At 42.9% G+C, this 18,706-nt stretch overlaps 1 protein-coding gene across 2 annotated transcripts in view; it reads left to right on the forward strand.

The window, feature by feature from the left end:
• The window catches only part of TRRAP (transformation/transcription domain-associated protein), a 136,329-nt gene that overhangs the window by 108,712 nt on the left and 8,911 nt on the right, over positions 1-18,706 (forward strand). For both annotated transcript variants that reach the window (XM_008588784.1, XM_008588785.1), the window contains 9 exons: positions 567-667; positions 4,401-4,602; positions 5,808-5,972; positions 7,510-7,600; positions 9,407-9,552; positions 10,412-10,673; positions 14,427-14,652; positions 15,506-15,723; positions 17,752-17,936. In XM_008588784.1, coding sequence (XP_008587006.1) covers positions 567-667; positions 4,401-4,602; positions 5,808-5,972; positions 7,510-7,600; positions 9,407-9,552; positions 10,412-10,673; positions 14,427-14,652; positions 15,506-15,723; positions 17,752-17,936 — 1,596 coding nt within the window. The remainder of the gene's footprint in view (positions 1-566; positions 668-4,400; positions 4,603-5,807; positions 5,973-7,509; positions 7,601-9,406; positions 9,553-10,411; positions 10,674-14,426; positions 14,653-15,505; positions 15,724-17,751; positions 17,937-18,706) is intronic.

Consider the following 18,706-nt stretch of genomic DNA (forward strand, 5'->3'; position numbering starts at 1 on the left):
GAGGTCAGTAAAGAACGAGAGTGTCTGCATGGAAACTCCTGATTCAGATAATAAGCAAGGAGGATTAGAAGTTTCTACAAACTCAGCCTTAGTAGTGGGAAACAGTCTTTCCAAAATGAGAAAGGGAAGAGAAACTACTTGAGTATTTGAATTACATTTCATGGTCTCTTTTCTATACTATTGAATTACATTTTATGGTCTCTTTTTCATATACTTTGTTAATGTGTTTGGGGGAAAAACACTACAGAATTATGAGGGCGTAAGGTAGATATTGGCTATGTTCAGAGGAATATTAATAAAAACAGTGACTGATTAGATGTATAAAGCTTTGGAGAAAATAATACCCTTAAGTGTCTAGGAATAAGTATGGCATTTAATGATTTCATTTTAAATACTACTTGTCGATCAACAAATATTCTTGGTAGGTTAAGTCCATTGTCAATTTAAAGTACACTTGTCAATGACCTGTAGGACTTATTGCCTAGATAAATATTTTTATGAGGTTTTTATATTATGATCTGGAAATTTCAAGAACTTACTTTCTGCTCATTTTTTTCCCCCAACAGGGCCTTGAAGTTATTGAATCTACAAACTTAAAATACTTCACAAAAGAGATGACAGCTGAATTTTATGCACTAAAAGGAATGTTCTTGGCACAGATCAACAAGTATGTATGTTATATTGAAAGAGGATAATAAAAAAAACTCATCAGATTATTTTAAATAGTTATTTATAACTTGAAGCCTATACGAAGCTCATGCTAGAAATTGGTGTGGCTTAGCGACAGTTGTTAGGTATGGTTTTTTTAGGTATTGAACCTGCAAAGATAATAACTTGCAACAAACTGATAAGCCAGTTTGATGTGTAGTACTTAAAACACTTTTTAAAAATGAGTTGCTTGATCACAGAACTGCTGATAACATGGATTTATTCTCCTATTTTCTCAGCCTACTATTTTGGAGCAGAGTTGATTCCTTTTATGGAGATGATTCTTGTTTTAGCAGAGCAGGGGTCAGTAGACTTTGGCCTGTGGGCTGAATCCAGCCAGCATCCTGCTTTTCTAAATGAAGTTGTATTGGGGCATATCCATACTTGATGACATTGTCTGTGGGTGCTGTCGTCCTGCAACTGCAGAGTTGAGTGGTTGTGATAGAATTTGCGTGGTCTGCAAAATTTGAACTATTCACTCTCCCCTTTATAGAAAAAGTTTGCCAAACCCTGTTTTAGGGAAATAAGCATCAAGCTGTAGTTCTGGCCGAGTGGTTAAGGAGATGTACTAGAGAAATAAGCATCAGATGAGATTTTGTAAATAGTATGCAAAGGAAGTGTACTTACAAGGTGCTGCCTGTTGCCATGCGTAGACTCTAAAGCCTACTTTTCACATTTTCAGTATATAGAGGTTATTGTATTTGTAAATAATTGTAGTTTATTTTTAAATAAGGGAGGAATTTTGTCAAGATAGAGGGTTTTTAAATTATTTTTTGGTAATGTTTTAAATTCACATGACATCAAATACACCATTTGAAAGTGTACAATTCTTTGGGTCTAGTACATTAACAATGCTATACAATCATCACTCTAGCTAATTCTAGAACATTTCCATTATCTCAAAAAGAAACCCCATATCTGCTAGCAGTCACTGCCTTTTTCTACCCTCTCCTTTTCCCCTGATAACCACTGATCTACTTTCTGTCTCTATAGATTTGCCTGATTTGAGCATTTTATATAAATAGAATCAGAACATGTGGTGTTTTGTGACTGGCTTCTTTCACTTAACAGAATGTTTTCAAGATTCATTCATAATGTATCATGTATTAGTACCCCATTCTTTTTCACGGTTCAATAATATCACATTGTATATGCATACATTTTGTTCATTCATTCAACAGTTAATGGACATTTGGATTGTTTCCACATTTTAGCTATTATGAGTAATGCTGCTAGAACATTGATATGCATGGCTTTATGTGAGTGCGTGTGTTCACTTCTCTTGGCTATATACCCATGGGTGGGATTGCTCGGTCAGATATGGTACTTCTCTGTTTATCTGTTTATCTTTTTGAGAAACTGCCACACAATTTTCCACAGTGGCCACCATTTTACGTTCCCACCAGCAATGTTTAATCTTTCCAGTTTCTGCACATCCTCACCAGCCGTTGTTATTTTCTTATTATTTATCTGATCGTAGCCATCTTAGTGAGTGTAAAGTTATATCTCATTGTGGGTTTTAATTCACGTTTCCCTAATGACTAATGACATTGAGCATCTTTTCATGTTTTTCATTATTGAGTTGTAATTCTTTATATGTCTGGATACAAATCTCTGAGATATATGATTTATAAGTATTTTCTCACCTTTGTTGGGTTGTCTTTTCACTTTCTTGATAGTGTTCTTTAATACCAAAAGTTTTTAATTTTGATGAAGTCCAATTTATGTATTTTTTCTTCTTTTTTTGCTTGTATTTTTGTTGTTATCTAAGAAACCATGGTCTAATCCAAAGTCACAAGCATTTACTCATATGTTTTCTTCTAAAAGTTTTATAGATTTAGCTTTCACAGTTAAGTCTTTGATCCATTTTGAGTAATTTTTGCATATGGTGTGAGGTAGGAGTACAAATTCATTATTTTGTTTGTTGAAAAGTCTATTCTATCTCCATTGAATAGCATTGTCACTCTTGTCAAAATTTAGTTGACCATACATGTATGGGTTTATTTCTGCACTCTCACTTCTATTGAGCTGTTATTTGGGGTCCCTTATATTTCTATATGAATTTTAGGTTGTTTTAGTTTACCTATTTTTGCAAAAAAAAGCAGTTGGAATTGTGATAGAGATTGCATTGAGTCTGTAGATCAATTTTGGGAGTACTTTGTCATTGTAACAATATTAGATCTTCCAACCATGAGCACAGGATGTTTTTCCATTAATTTAGGTCTTCTTTAGTTTCATTCAACAATGTTTTATAGTTTTCAGTGTACAAGTTTTCAGTGTTCCATTGTACTTCTTATATTAAATTTATTCCTAAATGTTTTTATTCCTTTTGATGCTACCGTAAATGGAGTTTTCTTAATTTCATTTTCATATTGTTCATTGCTAACATATAGAAATACAACTGATTTTGTATATTGATCTCATGTTTTTCAGCCTTGCTGAATTTGCTTATTTGCTCTAATAGCTGTTTTTGTGGATTCTTTAGGGTTTTCTTTGTATAAGTTCATGTCATCTGTGATTAGAAATAGTTTTACATCCTCCTTTCCCATTAGCATGCCTTTTATTTCTTTTTCTTGACCAATTGCAAAGGCTTTCAGTCTTTCATCATTGAATATGAAGTTAGCTGTGGGTGTTTTGTTTCTTCTTGTTTTGGTGGCTGGCCATTATGGGGATCTAAACTCTTGACCTTGGTGTTCTAACACCACACTCTAACCAACTGAGCTAACTGGCCAGCCAGCTGTGGGTGTTTTACAGATGCCCTTTATCAGGTTGAGGAAGTTCCTTTCTGTTCCAGGTTTACTAAGGGGTTTTATCATGAAAGTGTATATTGGGTTTTGTCAAATGGCTTATTCTATGTCAACTGAGGTGATCATTTTTTTCCCTTCATTCTGTTAACATGGTGTATCACATTGGTTTTTTTAGTTGAACCGCACTTGTATTGCTGGGATAAATCCCACTTGGTCATGGTGTATAATTTTAATATGCTGCTGAAATTGGTTGGTTTGCTAGTTTTTGTTGAGGATCTTTGCATCTATATTCATAAAGGATATGGGTCTGTAATTTTCTTTATATGTCTTGTACATTGCTGGTGTGATAGTGAAATGGTGTAAATGCTGTGGAAAATAGTGTGACAGTTCCACAAAAAGTGAACATAGAATTAACATATGATCCAGCAATTCTACTTCTTTGGTATATAGCTAAAAGAATTGAAACAAGCAGATGCTTATTTAGGAATGTCTGTGGCAGCACTATAATCAACAGCTAAAATGTGGAAACAATACAAATGAATGGATAAACAAAATGTGGTATATATACACAATGGAATATTATTCAGTTAAAAAAGAGAAAGAAGTACCGATGCATGCTGCAACATGAATGAACCTCAGAAACACTACCCTAAGTGAAAGAAGCCAGACCCAGAGGATCACATCATGTGTGATTCAATTTATATGAAATACGCAGAATAGGTAAATCCATAGACACAGAAAACAGATTGGTGGTTACCTGGGGCTGGAGGTTTGGGGGAGCTGGGAATGACTGCTCAGGGGGTGGTTACTCGACTGCTCAGGGGGTGGTTACTCGACTCGGGGTGAATGCACTGAATGCCACTAGAGTGTTCACTTTAAAATGGTTCATTTTATGTTAAGTGATGTTCACCTCAATTTAAAAAGTATGTTTTGATTTTGTCATAGGTCTGAGGAAGCAAACAAAGCTTTTTCCGCAGCTGTGCAGATGCATGATGTGCTGGTGAAAGCCTGGGCCATGTGGGGTGACTACCTGGAGAACATCTTCGTGAAGGAGCGGCAGCTGCATCTTGGCGTGTCTGCCATTACCTGTTACCTGCATGCATGTCGGCATCAGAATGAGAGCAAATCAAGGAAGTACTTAGCCAAGGTGAGACCAGAGGAATCGGCTTTGACCAAAGACCACCTGGTAGCCTTCAAGTTTGGCTCAGAATTTAGCTGCAATTTACTGACCCATGCTGGGTACATGCCTTCACTCTTAGTTTCCATTGCTCTTCAAAGTATCTTTCACAGTTCCATTTTAAAGCTGAGAAAACTGAGGCCTAGACACACTTAGAGTCCCATGACTTCTAAGTGGCATAGCCTAGCCTAGAGTCTGGGTCTTAGGATCCAAGTCTAGTGCTCTCTGGGATCGCACACTGGACAAACATTTCTGTAGACTGAGAAGGACGTTTGGAATTAGATCTTACCTCCTCTACAACTGTTAGATTTTAGTTACTCACCTGTAGGGCTGCTGTCAACACAGTCACAGAGCAGGTGTGCTGTGGTAGTTGCTGATGGTCTCTTTCCATACGGTGTTCCCAGCATAGCCCTGAGCACAGGGTGGCTGTTTGACATGTGCTTGCCAAACACAGGATCACTCGAGATTAAGACTCCTTCTTCATAGTTCTTCCTTTCTTCCCTCCCAAGAAATAGGTAAATAAAACCTAGAATTAATCCTTGCAGAAAACTTAAGAATGTATCATTGTATTTTCTGTTTTGTCCATTAAAGGTTTGGATTTTTTAGAATTCCTTGATTTAACACCAGAATTTGGAACGTACATCAGCACATGGTAGTTAAAGCTGACTACAGACACACAAACCAACTATATAGAAACACTAGTTAAGTATCTGACTCTGAAGTTGCTTACTTCTAGATCTAGTTGTTTCAAACATCCATGGACACCAGGCTGCCAGCATATGGCCTACCTACTTACTAGGGTGATGATGACCTGAGATTTTTAGCAGAAATCTGTTTTGTTTGGGTGAGATCATGTGTGTGAATTAGGTTATCAGGCCCGAGCCATCTGCTTGTCACTTCCTTGCTGTCACTAGTCACTGCTAGCCAGCAGATTGGATCAGTTAACAATTGTCACTAAAGCTAAATCAAGAGAAAAACCATGTTCAAATTTTCGGTTTTATTTATACTGTAAGATTTATATGTTAAGTTCAGCAATAATGTTGGCCCTCTTGTAGGTATTTTTCTACATGGCCAGTAAAGCTACTTTATATGGTATTTTAATGTTGGGGGGGAAAGCCACTAGATTAAGGCCTCAGAATTGTCATTCAGCTCTAGAATTCTTCCTTCTGTCTTAGGTGCTGTGGCTTTTGAGTTTTGATGATGACAAAAATACTTTGGCGGATGCTGTCGACAAGTACTGCATTGGCGTGCCGCCCATCCAGTGGCTGGCCTGGATTCCACAGCTGCTCACCTGCCTAGTTGGCTCAGAGGGAAAGCTGCTTTTGAATCTTATTAGCCAGGTGGGAATGATGAGGTGTCTTTGTTTGCCAAAAAAAATTGTCTTCATTTTGCATTTTTTTTTCCCCCAGAAAACAATTTTGAATGCTCAAAGTATTGAAAATAAGTCAAAGAGATGGGAGGGTTTAAACATTGAGGTATTACTTAATGTAAAGCATATTAAAAGGTTATTAAAGAATATATCAGGGTGAAATGAAATATTAAATAAAGCATTGCAGTGTTAAAATTGTAATGTCTTACTTGAATATCTTTCCACATACAATTCATGTAAAATAAACTAAAATGCAAGATTGCTAGTGGGCACTATGAGAATTACAGTGAAGTGTGTATGTCATTGCAATTTCACATCTGATTTCCTATCATGTGCTAGGAGCTCTTTGGAACTTCCCTGAATACTAAAGCTTACACGTGATTGTGGTTGTCACCCTTCATCCACGTCAGCTGGATGTGTAGGAGACTGGCAGTTCTCGCAGGAACTGGGGGTGGGGGTGGGGCTGGGGAATTGGACAGGCCAGTGTACTATAGAAAGGCTTTTGTAGCCGTCATTTGAGAATGATTCCAGAATATCCCTCTCCTGAAGAAGACTGAGGGCTAGAGGAGGAACTAAAGCAGTAGAAATTTAGATATAGTTTGGTCTGGAATACAATACTTTGTGTTTTCTTCTATAAAATGACAAAGTGTTTCATAACTTCATGAATGAACAGTGTATCAGCCATGCATTTAGGAATACGCTGCCCTGTTCTCTTCACCCATTTAATTTGCTCTTTACATGTGGGGCGTCATCCATGTTGTGCCCAGAAGTGATTTTCTTTTTCTCCTTGAGAGGATGTAGCTGTATTCCTTGAGAGGATGTGCTGGTATTTTGCTTAGTTTATCTGTCAGGATGTAGATTCTACCTTTTGGATATTGTCATCGAGAAGCATCTCTTAATGTGTGTTAGCCACTCTGGCCTGTGACAGAGTTTGGTATAACTCTTTTCTTCATTTTATATGCACATTTTGAAGGATCTGAGTAACGTGATGGTGTCTACTCAGCCACAGAACTCCAATTTGGTAAAACTGGCATTTTCTACCTTAAATAGACATTTTTCAATCTTCTTCTTGCTGTAGTGTTGCAGAACTTATTCGATAATGGGGTTGTCAGTTAGTTAGAATTAGTTTGCAGTGAATTGTGCCTAATATAAAGATTAACTGGTATTTGTGGGGTTTTGTCACTTATTTGTCTAAGATTCAGGGGTGTAAACATTTACATTCCTCAGATTTACTGAATAAAATGAAAGTGAGGTTTCTCTGTCATTAACGATCTCTGAGCAGAACTGATGAAATGCATGTGTTGTGTCTTCTAAAGCTGAACTAGATGTTTTACCTGCTGTATAATCTGGCCTTGTGTTTAGATCAACGGGGCAATATTTGCTTCCTTGATCCACATGCAGACCAGAAATCCATTTACAACTTGACATCAGTTATTTTCAGTACAAATTGTCTTCATTCAGAAGTGCAGGGGGAGCAATGCTGTTCATGACTTTATGTCTCTGAGCAGGTTGGACGAGTGTATCCCCAAGCGGTCTACTTTCCCATCCGGACTCTGTACCTCACCTTGAAAATAGAACAGCGGGAGCGCTACAAGAGTGGTATGTCTTGGGGGGCCAGCTGGCGGGGCTCAGAGGGGTCATTCTATATCTAGACTGCTGCAGACACACCCCGGCCCGTGGCTCACTTGCTGGTGCATGCAGTGTGGGTCTCTTCTTTCATCAGTAAGGGAACATTTTGAGGCTGGAAAACAAAGTCTGATCTCTGAGTAAAGTTTGTGGTTCTCCTTTACCATGATGTGAGAGGGAGTTCATTTACCTGAGTGATTTGATCCATGATTTGATCCATAAGTAGGAAAGATAAAGGGAATTTTTAGCTATAAAAGATTATGAAGAAAAAAAGAAAAAAAAAAAAGAAAGAAAAAAGGGTCGGCCCGGTGGTGCACTCGGTAGAGCGCGGCGCTTGGGAGTGTGGCGGCGCTCCCGCCGAGGGTTCGGATCCCATATAGAGACCGGTCCGCTCACTGGTTGAGTGCGGTGCGGGCGCGACACTGAGGGTTGCGATCCCGTTACCGGTCACGAAAAAAGACAAAAAGGAAAAAAAAAAAGATTTTATGAAGTTTCCCTTGCCTCATTAGTAATGAATGAGTAAATAATAAATGAGTAATAAATTAGTAATAAAATAAGTAATTAGTAATAAATTGCTACGTGTGTATGTTGTTTAGGTTGTAAAGAACATCTTCAGCTCTCAGGAGAGTCAGCATAGAAACCAGTCTTACCAAATGTTTTTAAAAATGTACTCAAAATATAAAATCTATAATCTATATTGAATAGCCCTAGTATGTCAAGAAATAACTTATTTAATGGTTTTGATTATCCACAAGCATGGTACTTTGTGAAGCAAACGGTCCTTTAATTGTTTACAATGTTTTTAATACCCGGAGTCTTCCTAAGGCAGTGACTTCATCCACTGGACCACTGTGGCATCAAAGGTTTAGCGAGATTAGGTGGGTTAGGAGATAGCACAGCACATTCACCTCTAACCTCCCGGGAGTCTGCTCATGTCTTGGCCATTTGAAAATTAAGATTTTTTAGTTCTAAGACTAAGTATAGTGAGCTAAAGCCAGAAAAATGGGCATTAAGGGTTCTACGATGTATTTTCATAGAGAAAACGACTATATTTTTTAAAAACATCATTTTATGAATGTGGTATGGCCTTCCTGGATGAAAAACGTAGACTTGCCTGGCTCGGTTTCCTGGGGGGTGGACTCAGCCTGCTCCACCTCCCCTCAGCCCAGCCTACAGTACATGGGCCAGGTGTCCCTGGGGCAGAGGCATCTAAGTAGGGAGCCTCCCTTGGACAGTCCTAGCCTTACATTTAAAGAAAAAAAGAAAAATGTAGACTTAACTTATTAACTGCTGTTAGATTCTCTGAGCTTTAATAGCAAGGAATATATTGTGTATTACTTTGCCAAACATTTTTTTAAAATGTTCAAGCTTACAGAAAAGTTAAAAAGATGAACATGGCGAACCCTTGTGCACCCTCACCTCGATTCCCCAGGTAGCATGTTATCATACCGGCATTCTCTTGCAACATGCACACTTTTTTTTTTTTTTTTTGACTAAACCATTTGAAGCCAAATTGCAGACAACTGTGTGCTCCGTGCCCAAGTCCCTCTGCACACCATCCGTGGGACCAGGGCATTCTCCCACATAGTCCCTGGGGAAGGGCCTCGTGAGGGTTCACACACTGGCAGGAACCAGTGTTCCTTTGGCCAGTGGGTCCTGTAGAGCACCGAGCTCTGGCATCGGTCAGTTTCGCGCTGACATTGGCGTTGTGTGTGTTGCTCTCAGATTCTGGACAGCAGCAGCCAAGTTCAGTGGGTAACCAGTCCCATTCTGCATCAGATCCAGGGCCCATAAGAGCAACAGCACCAATGTGGCGCTGCAGCCGAATCATGCACATGCAGCGAGAGCTCCACCCAACCCTTCTGTCTTCCCTGGAAGGCATCGTCGATCAGATGGTCTGGTTCAGAGAAAATTGGCATGAAGAGGTATTTGATGTGATCTTTCAAATGCTGGCTACTTGTAGAGGGAAGATGTCATTCTGTATGCTTTTGTGGCAATATTATCTTCAGATTTAACTGCCTGGTCATTTTATATATTTTTTGTTGAATTTAAGCAGGGACTAGGCAAATAGTTAATCTTTGTAATCTTTGCACACTAGTTCAGCCTTACATATTTGAAGCAGAAGACTTTACAAGAGGATGAAATTGAAAAAGTCGGTTTTTTTGCTGTTAAAATGCTTTATTTGTTCACTTCTGTGAGCTCAGTAACGTAAGTGCCACCAGTAGACCAGGTAGTAGTTATGGTGTGAACAGGAGGGGTGGCGTTGGTAACACACAGTTATAATTTTCAGAGAAGGGAGTTAGTCCTTCAGGGATCTTTTCAGTAGCCAGGCCTCCTCCTTAATGATGTTTGCTCAAGCTGATGATAAAATAATACACACTTTGCTGCCCACATACTTATCTAGTTGGACAATGGGGCCAGCTAGTTATTGCTGTTGGAGTTTTGAGTGTGTGCACATGGACATGCAGTGGTGTCAGTAAAGCTATCTGAAAATAAGGTTAATCAGTAGACAGGTATATGTATGACCCAACAAAGTGGGGTTTTACGTTTTTGTTTTTTTAACATTCAGGACCCTTATCCTTATGGTTAAAAACACCAACTCACAGTGTCTGGCGCACAGGCGTTCCATCTCTTTTGCACACATCGGTTCTACACCTACTGTGTGCTGGGTGGCTGCAGAAATAACCCTGGGGTGAGGGGGCCTGCCTGACAGACGCTTTTGGTTGGCTGTGCTTGAACGGCGAGTTCTGTTCTGCCAGTTACCTCTGGACTCTCTTCTACTAGGTTCTCAGGCAGCTCCAGCAGGGGCTGGCGAAATGTTACTCTGTTGCATTTGAGAAAAGTGGAGCAGTGTCCGATGCCAAGATCACCCCCCACACCCTCAATTTCGTCAAGAAGCTGGTGAGCACATTTGGGGTGGGCCTGGAGAACGTGTCCAACGTCTCAACCATGTTCTCCAGTGCGGCCTCCGAGTCTCTGGCCAGGCGGGCACAGGCCACCGCCCAGGACCCCGTCTTCCAGAAGCTGAAAGGCCAGTTCACAACGGGTGAGTCTCTCTCTCCTTTTCCTGTGCCTAGGGACAGTTCTGCTTAGTTTTTTCCTTTGTATTTACCGTCTGAGCTCATTGTATTCATTCATACTAGGCACACTGGTTATACTTTCTTTAAAGTATAGACTCAGAACACAAGGAAACTGTGACTGTTGGCCAGCCCAAGACTATACGTTGTTCTCCCCGGTGAAGGGTCACAGTTGGGAGCAAGAGCTGCTGGGCTGTGCGAAGGAGGTTAGCAGATGGATGGTTTTCAGGTCAAATTAACCTAGTGCCTTCCTTCAGCTCCTTGCCTGGTTTTCATGGGAAACAGTGTAAGGGGAGGTGGTGGGATTAAAGATGCAGAGCTCATGGCGACAAGTACAAATTTGTAGTAGTAGATTCCGGAGGCAAAACGAGGGAGATGGTATTTTCTTTTCTTTTTTTTTTTTTTAAAGATGACCGGTAAGGGGATCTCAACCCTTGGCTTGGTGTTGTCAGCACCACGCTCAGCCAGTGAGCAAACCAGCCATCCCTATATAGGATCCGAACCCGTGGCCTTGGTGTTATCAGCACCGTACTCTACCGAGTGAGCCACGGGCCAGCCTGGTATTTTCTTTACTTGTTCTCGTTCAGGTCAGTGCATTTTCCTAGGCCCATAGAAGCTCCAGTCCTGGCTCACCCTCGTACTGAGTGATCCGAGGGAAATGAGTCCAGTCTCCCTTTGCCCAGGTTTCTTTATCTGTCACATAGGGATCCTTATCCCCAGATGCACGTACATCCTCACCCACGCACACATAGGCACAACCGGGCTGTTTGGAGCTTGTAGGTTCTCACTCCTTGTCTCCCCTGTTTTGCTAACCTATCTGTACCTCCGGCAGGGAAGCCATGCTGGGCTGTCTTCCACCCACAAGTGCCTCGCCCCAGGCAAGTCACTTTAGCTGTCTGAGTGACTTCTACTGGCTTCTACTTCTTGAGTGTTACACGAGTGGTTATCATGTGAAAACGAGATTTGTCTGGTACTATTTGCTAGAGTTAAAGAAACATTTCAGCTGAATTACTGCTTTTACAAAGGTCTTTAAAACATTCTTTTTTCACTGATAGGTTAAACCACACTGTGTTCCATTCTGCAGAAGGCACTTCTGTTCTCTAGCAGTACTGCCTGTGTGGGCTATTAGCCAGATGTCCATAAACAGGTGGAAGAAAATTCAAAATCAGTACACTGCATTTATTCCAGAGAAACAAAGACTTATTTTCATTTGGGAACTTGTACACTTTATTTGTAATAGCCCAAAACTGGAAGTGTGCCAGTGTTACTTTCTTGGTTTGGGCGTTGCACTGTGGTTGTATATGACATTGACATGGAAGGAGGGGGTTTAGGTGTGCATGGGACTTTCTGTATATTTCTTGGCAGCCTGCTGTGAATCTAGTTATTTCAAGATAAAAGTTAAAAAAGTAAAAGATCAGGCATGAGCTTGGTAGCACCTTCTTGATTTAGAGTGGAGAAGGAACAGCCCCATGTGTGAAGGTGCCTGTGTCCTGGACGGGTGGACCCTGTCACAGCTCTGCTGGGGGATGCCTTACCTCATCTTGCATTGGTGCATGGTGGCCTCTCTGACAACCTGTGTGAAATTGTGGCCCTGTGAGGAATAGAGCGGAAGGAGATGACAGAGCTCTAAATAAAAGAGAAACCAGATAAATACCATGGGGGAAAAAAAACATAAGAAAATACATTGACTTTCATAGTACGGATTATATTTCTACACAGTTAATGTTCCTGCTTGGATAGTGATGACTAGGTTATCAGAATAGCCAGGTATTATGCTGAGTGCCTTACGCACACTACCTCATTTAATTTAGTCCTTACACGATGGGTGTTGTTATTCCTGGATGAGAAAAATGAAGCCCTGACAGGTTAAGTAACAAGCCTGGAGTTCTATAGCTGGTGAGTGCATGAGCCAGGATTTAACCCCACGTGTGACCTCCCCAGTGGGGCTCGAAAGCGCTGCTCCACACCGCGAGCTTCACATACCTAAGGGGTAGCTTCTGGAGTTGGCACCTAATGACAAAATTACCTTGAAAATCTTTGAACATGCTCCCTGTGAGATGCAGTATACAGGGTTTTATGTATGCTGTGTCTTTTCTTCAAAAGTCTGATGGCCTGACTTTTCTGCAGTGTTTGGGTTAACTCACTTCTCTGGGCTAAGCACCACATAGTGTAGTTCTGCGTATGGGGCCATTCTGTAGGAAGCATGTGGTAGAACATTGTTAGGCTTGTTTGCAGAGTACGCGTCATGGACTATGCGCAGATTAAATGTGCATGTGTTGCAGAGCCAGTGGTGCCCGTGTGGGAAGAGGTGAGGACAGGTGTTGCCCTTGGACAGCCATAACCCTCTGTGACCCATCCTGTATGGGCCTCTTGTGCTCGAGTCCATCAGGCCTCCTCCGGTTTCTGGTTCCCCTCCGTAATTTTCTGTACATGTAGCTCCATTCTGACTGCGGCAGCAGCTGCCCTGGAGAAGGCGGGGGAGGTTGTAGGGGTTAAGTCTTTCCTGAGTCTGCAGGAGGCTCTGCCCAGCAAAGCTGAGAGCAGGGGGCACAGGGGTTTGGGCAGGGCCTGTGCCCATGAGGGTCGCATCTGAAGCAAATGCCGAGCAAATGAGGATGCAAAAGAATGTTTGAAAGCCACTTGGCTAAGGGATGCTGGAGAGACACGCACCTTTGCTGCGTTCTAGTGGCCAGCACGTCACTGGCCTTAAGATAACCAGTTCTGGGGCAGGAAGAGGACAGTGCCACCTTGGGGCTCCACGGGGTCCCCACTGCACAACACAAATAGTGGGAATCATCCTGACCTTTGACTGCTCTGGTGCCTGGTGCTGATCTGGGAGGAAATTGAAGTTTTTTTTACAGAGGACTTTTTAATTTAATTGACCCTTTGATATTGAGTCTCAATAAAATCTGAGAGATACATTAATCAGGGATTTTTTTTTAATTGCTCATGTGAAAATGTTTTCTGCTTTTGTCATTTTGGTTTTTTGCCCCAATTCTTTCCAGTGGACTCTTATAATTTAGTACTTTCCTGGACATTTCTTTTTTCTCTCCCTTAGCTTCACATTGATCACTATATTGGCTTTGACACGGGGGCCTTCATTTCTTGGTGTGACACTTGTGCTCAGAGGTGGTGTGGCTGGGGCTGCTGCTGGACGGTGATCTTTAGGCCCTGGCGACATGGGCTCCTAAGTTGTTGGAAATCACAGACTGCTCTTGAGCCTCTGGCTTCATTTGTTCAGGTGGACATGCAGGAGCCTCCATGCCACCCCAGCCTGTGTTGTTTCCTAAAAGGGACCAGTTGTGTTTCGGGATGGGGTTTCGTGTTGGCAGTTCATCTCTTCCTCTTGACCTTGACTTATTAAGGAGGAGGTGGGACTTAAGATGTTTTGCTCCACGCTGCAGGTGCAAGAGCAGTGATTTTTGTAGTGAGTTAGAAATAGCCCAAACGATTAAAAATGTTTTTAATCAGGGCTGGCCCGGTGGTGCACTGGAGAGTGCGCCGCTTGGGAGCACGGTGGCGCTCCCGCCGAGGGTTCGGATCCCATGTGGAGACCGGTTCCCGCTCACTGGCTGAGCACGGTGCGGGCGCGGCACCAAGGGTTGCGATCCCGTTGCCGGTCCCCGGTACGGGCGCGACACCAAGGGTTGCGATCCCGTTACCGGTCAGTAAAAAAGACAAAAAGGAAAAAAAAATGTTTTTAATCATGTTTTCTTTTGAAGATTTTGACTTCAGTGTTCCAGGATCCATGAAGCTTCATAATCTTATCTCTAAATTGAAAAAGTGGATAAAAATCTTGGAGGCCAAAACCAAGCAACTTCCAAAATTTTTCCTCATAGAAGAAAAGTGCCGGTTTTTGAGCAATTTCTCAGCACAAACGGCGGAAGTGGAAATTCCTGGGGAGTTTCTGATGCCAAAACCAACACATTATTACATCAAGATTGCTCGGTAAGTGGGTGAGCCCAGCCTGGCACATGACCACAAACATGTGGTGCCCTTCTTCCCCCCCCAGCTACACACACAGAGCCCAGTGGGATGCCTCAGGGCAGACCCCCTGTGGTGTTTCAGACCCTGATTCCCTGAACTGGGGGAACATGAGATTGTTCTAGGATCTGAGTAATCAGGCACCTTAAAGGGTCTGATCTGATAGGTTAAATGTTTTGAATGAAGTTTGAGTTTGCTTTCAAAAGAACCTCACCATGGAGCTTGACAAAGTGAAGTTTCCCAGCCTTTTGTAAGCTCTTGAAGCACAACATTCAAAACAATCAGACAATTATAAATTTACTAGAGTATGCTGGATCTCATTTAAAATGTGAACAGTGCTTTGAAGAGACTTTCCTTAACAAATGGTTGTGTGAGGGCCGGCCCGTGGCTCACTCGGTAGAGTGCGGTGCTGATAACACCAAGGCCACGGGTTCGGATCCCATATAGGGATGGCCGGTTCGCTCACTGGCTGAGCGTGGTGCTGACAACAAATGGTTGTGTGTTTCCTTTTTATTTCTAAATCTGACACAGAGGTCTGTTTTTCCATCCATCCACAATTCAGTTTCCCTCTCCTCCAAATCTGGCTCGTGTCCTGGCCGGCCAGCCCTCCCCTGACTTCCATCAGTGGCCACTGACTGTAAATATCGTGGCACCATTTCTACGTCAACAGAGTGGAGCAAGTGTAGATAAATGAACAAATGCTGCACTGCACAGTCTGTTTTTCCATGATAGATCCAAATACTCCATTTTCCTCTCAAGAGAAGGACTAGAAATTGAGCCTCAGAGTTTGCGTTTCATTGTTCACTTGCTCTGGTAGGTTCATGCCCAGGGTGGAGATCGTGCAGAAGCACAACACTGCGGCCAGGAGGCTGTACATCCGCGGGCACAATGGCAAGATCTACCCGTACCTTGTCATGAACGATGCCTGTCTCACCGAGTCGCGCAGGGAGGAGCGTGTGCTGCAGCTGCTTCGCCTGCTCAACCCCTGTTTGGAGAAGAGAAAGGAGACCACCAAGAGGCACTTGTTCTTCACAGGTAGGAGAGCCCCACTCCGGGGGGCACCCATGAGGCTCACATCAGCCCTGAGGATCTTCATGTGTGCCGTCGCATCAGCAGTGGAGAATGTTCTGGACCATGCAGCGCAGGGAAGGCCTCGGGACGAGGAGCAGGCCCCCATACAGCCCTTGACCCTGGAGGGAGCTGCTCCCGGCCTCCAGGTCTCCTCCCTGTAAGACTAGAGCTTTGCGTTCCTGTTTCCTCTGAGGTCTTTCTGCCCGTGCAGAGTGTGTTTGGAAGAGGTGGCGCCATGCCCTAGTGAAGTCTGGTCTGAGCCAAGGGCTTGTGGCTGGTGTGTTAACAGCACACTTCCATTTTTCAGTGAGGCCTCGAACCCTTCTGAACCGCACACTACACTCTATCTGAGTTTGCTTTCCTGGAGTGAAATAAAAGAGTTAGGAAAGTCACCAGCCCTGTGAAGGCCAAAGAAATCATTGCCAAGTGGCACCAGTAGCTTATAAGAAGCAGCCTCTGAGCAAAGATTTTTCATAACCAAGTTGTCCTGAGTAACCTGTTTCTGTGTAACAGGGACATATAATTTTACCCAGAGAAGAGAACCTAAATGTTAGGACATTTAGCATGTAATCCCTGAGGTTAGGAGCCCATGGCAATGCATTTATCTAGTCCTGTGTGGAACTTTTTTCTGACTGCTAAAGTATAATCCAACTTATTTTGACCTAAAATCTCCTACCCTTAAATATATCTCAAAATAAGAGGTCAATTTTTTAAAAGCCTAAAGGAAGCTTAAAATGCATCATGGAAAGCTGAATGTGTTTTCACGTGTGTTGGTCTCTGCTGTGTGTCCTAGATTTTTCTTTGCTTCTTCCAAACACTTGGAGAGCACTAAATGATAGACTTAATATATGTCCTGAAGTCATTTTGGAATTCATGGTTTAAAGCCAGGGCAGCAAGTCAACAGCTGTGGTTTAGCTGACATTAGACTGAATTAACCATCTTTGTTTGTTGCAAGTCAGTGTCATCTGTGTACACACACTGGCACTGCATCCACACCTGGGGTTACAGGGCCTAGAGACAGGCTAGTGCGAAAGCGGGGACAGCTGCCACTCACCTGCTGAGCAACGTCAGGGCAGGTCACTTCTGGGACCCCACACTGGACAGGCTTGATTTTGCTGCCATCTTCTGGAAATCTGTTAGTTCTCTGCAACTTAATTGTAACAAAATAAAATATTATCTCATTTAATCCACAAACAACCTGGTGGGGTAGGTACTGTTAATCCCATTTTTGGATGAAGAAGCTGTAGTTCATGCAAGTCCGGTAGCTTGCCACCCAAGTGAACTCTCTGGGAAGACAGATCGCAGGTAGGCTGGCTCCAGAGAGGGGCACCCCGTGCTTAGCTGTGCCACTTCCACTTTACTCAGAGTGACAGTGATAATGATTTAAGGCAAATTGCTTAATATACCACATCTCAGATACCAGAATGGTAGTCGGAGAACAGAATGGTGGCCACTATATGTGGATATAGATTTACAAATTAAATGGGCTGAATGATCAGAGTTACTCTGGTTGCTTTCTTTATCTGAACCATAGAACCCAAAAATGACTTGAGTGATTATTTTCCTAATTCTCCAGAGACAGAGCACAGCATTCTAAATGATGGAACACAAGTTAACATAATTGCACATGGTAGATGCCTTTGAGCAGGAGAGTTGAATTCTTCTGATGAATTCTGATTAAGGAAGGCCTTTAAAGAGTGGACCTTTGACAATCTCTTAATTTTTTATTTTTTAAGATTGGCTTCTAAAGAATTTCAGTTTCTCTGTGAGCGCAGGCACTGTTAGCCCATGGACAGAGCTTCATGCCTTCTGCTGAGTCAGTAGGTAGTGTGACCAAAGGGTCCTTCCGGCTTTAACCTGGTACACACTTTCTCTGCTCATACCAGGCTGAGAATCTTGGCTCCCAGCAAATGCCTTGAAGGTGGAGTCAAGTGCTAACCTATGGTTTTTCTCTCTCAACCTGCCCCCCCATTTCTGTTCCCCTTTCCCTAGTTCCCCGGGTTGTGGCTGTGTCCCCGCAGATGCGCCTCGTGGAGGATAACCCCTCATCACTTTCCCTCGTGGAGATCTACAAGCAGCGTTGTGCCAAGAAGGGCATCGAGCACGACAACCCCATTTCCCGTTACTATGACAGGCTGGCCACGGTGCAGGCACGGGGGACCCAAGCCAGCCACCAGGTACAGTCAGGGCCGGGCAGGCTGCTGTCTTATGGTGCTCCGGTGACAAGTGCGCTTACAAAATTAGCAGTGTAGTCTTTGAGGGCTACCTCTCTTATTTTAAATTAGATTCATGAGAGAGTAGAAATTAGATAGCTTTGATCTTAGCGAGGGGATGTTTGCTGCAGACGGTTTATAACTGGACATAGGTAAATTCTCAACCTTGGAGAGGTCCATTGTCCTTAACCTGCATTAACAAAGAAGCTCAGAAATTAGAATTTTAAAAATAATTTTATGGCAAACTCACTTGACAGCCAAACCTGATCTGAAGTGCCATGAAGCTATTTATAGTCTCTATTTATTTACTTAATGTTCCTGTTCATCTGGTTTGCAGCTGGGGGCATGAGGCAATGAGCAGAGTCTGTAACGTAGCAACAAGCTCCAAAACTTGGGGCGCCCAGGTGTTTCATTCGCCTCGGTGGGAGCACTGAATATCTGTCTCCTGCAGCCCCTTGAGGGGGTAGGGCCCCTCTCCTTGGCTGCAGGGTCCTGCCATGGTAGAAAGCAGGAGAGGTGGGGGCTCTTGATGAGACTTTGTCCAGGGCTTTGTGGAGCGCCAAGAGGCAGCTGTGTTGGCCTTCCCCCGGTGCCACTGTGGTCCTTCCTGTGCATCCAGGAAGGAGAGACCACGGAGGTAGAAGCGGTGGCCTTGTCCTGAGTCACCCAAGAACTCATTTCAGTTGGTCCAGTTCCTCAAGGACTTAGTTTTGTTTAAGAAGATTGAGCGCACA

The sequence above is a fragment of the Galeopterus variegatus genome, unplaced genomic scaffold (genome assembly GCF_000696425.1).
Source record: "Galeopterus variegatus unplaced genomic scaffold, G_variegatus-3.0.2 Scaffold5034, whole genome shotgun sequence".
NCBI classification, from domain to species: domain Eukaryota; kingdom Metazoa; phylum Chordata; class Mammalia; order Dermoptera; family Cynocephalidae; genus Galeopterus; species Galeopterus variegatus.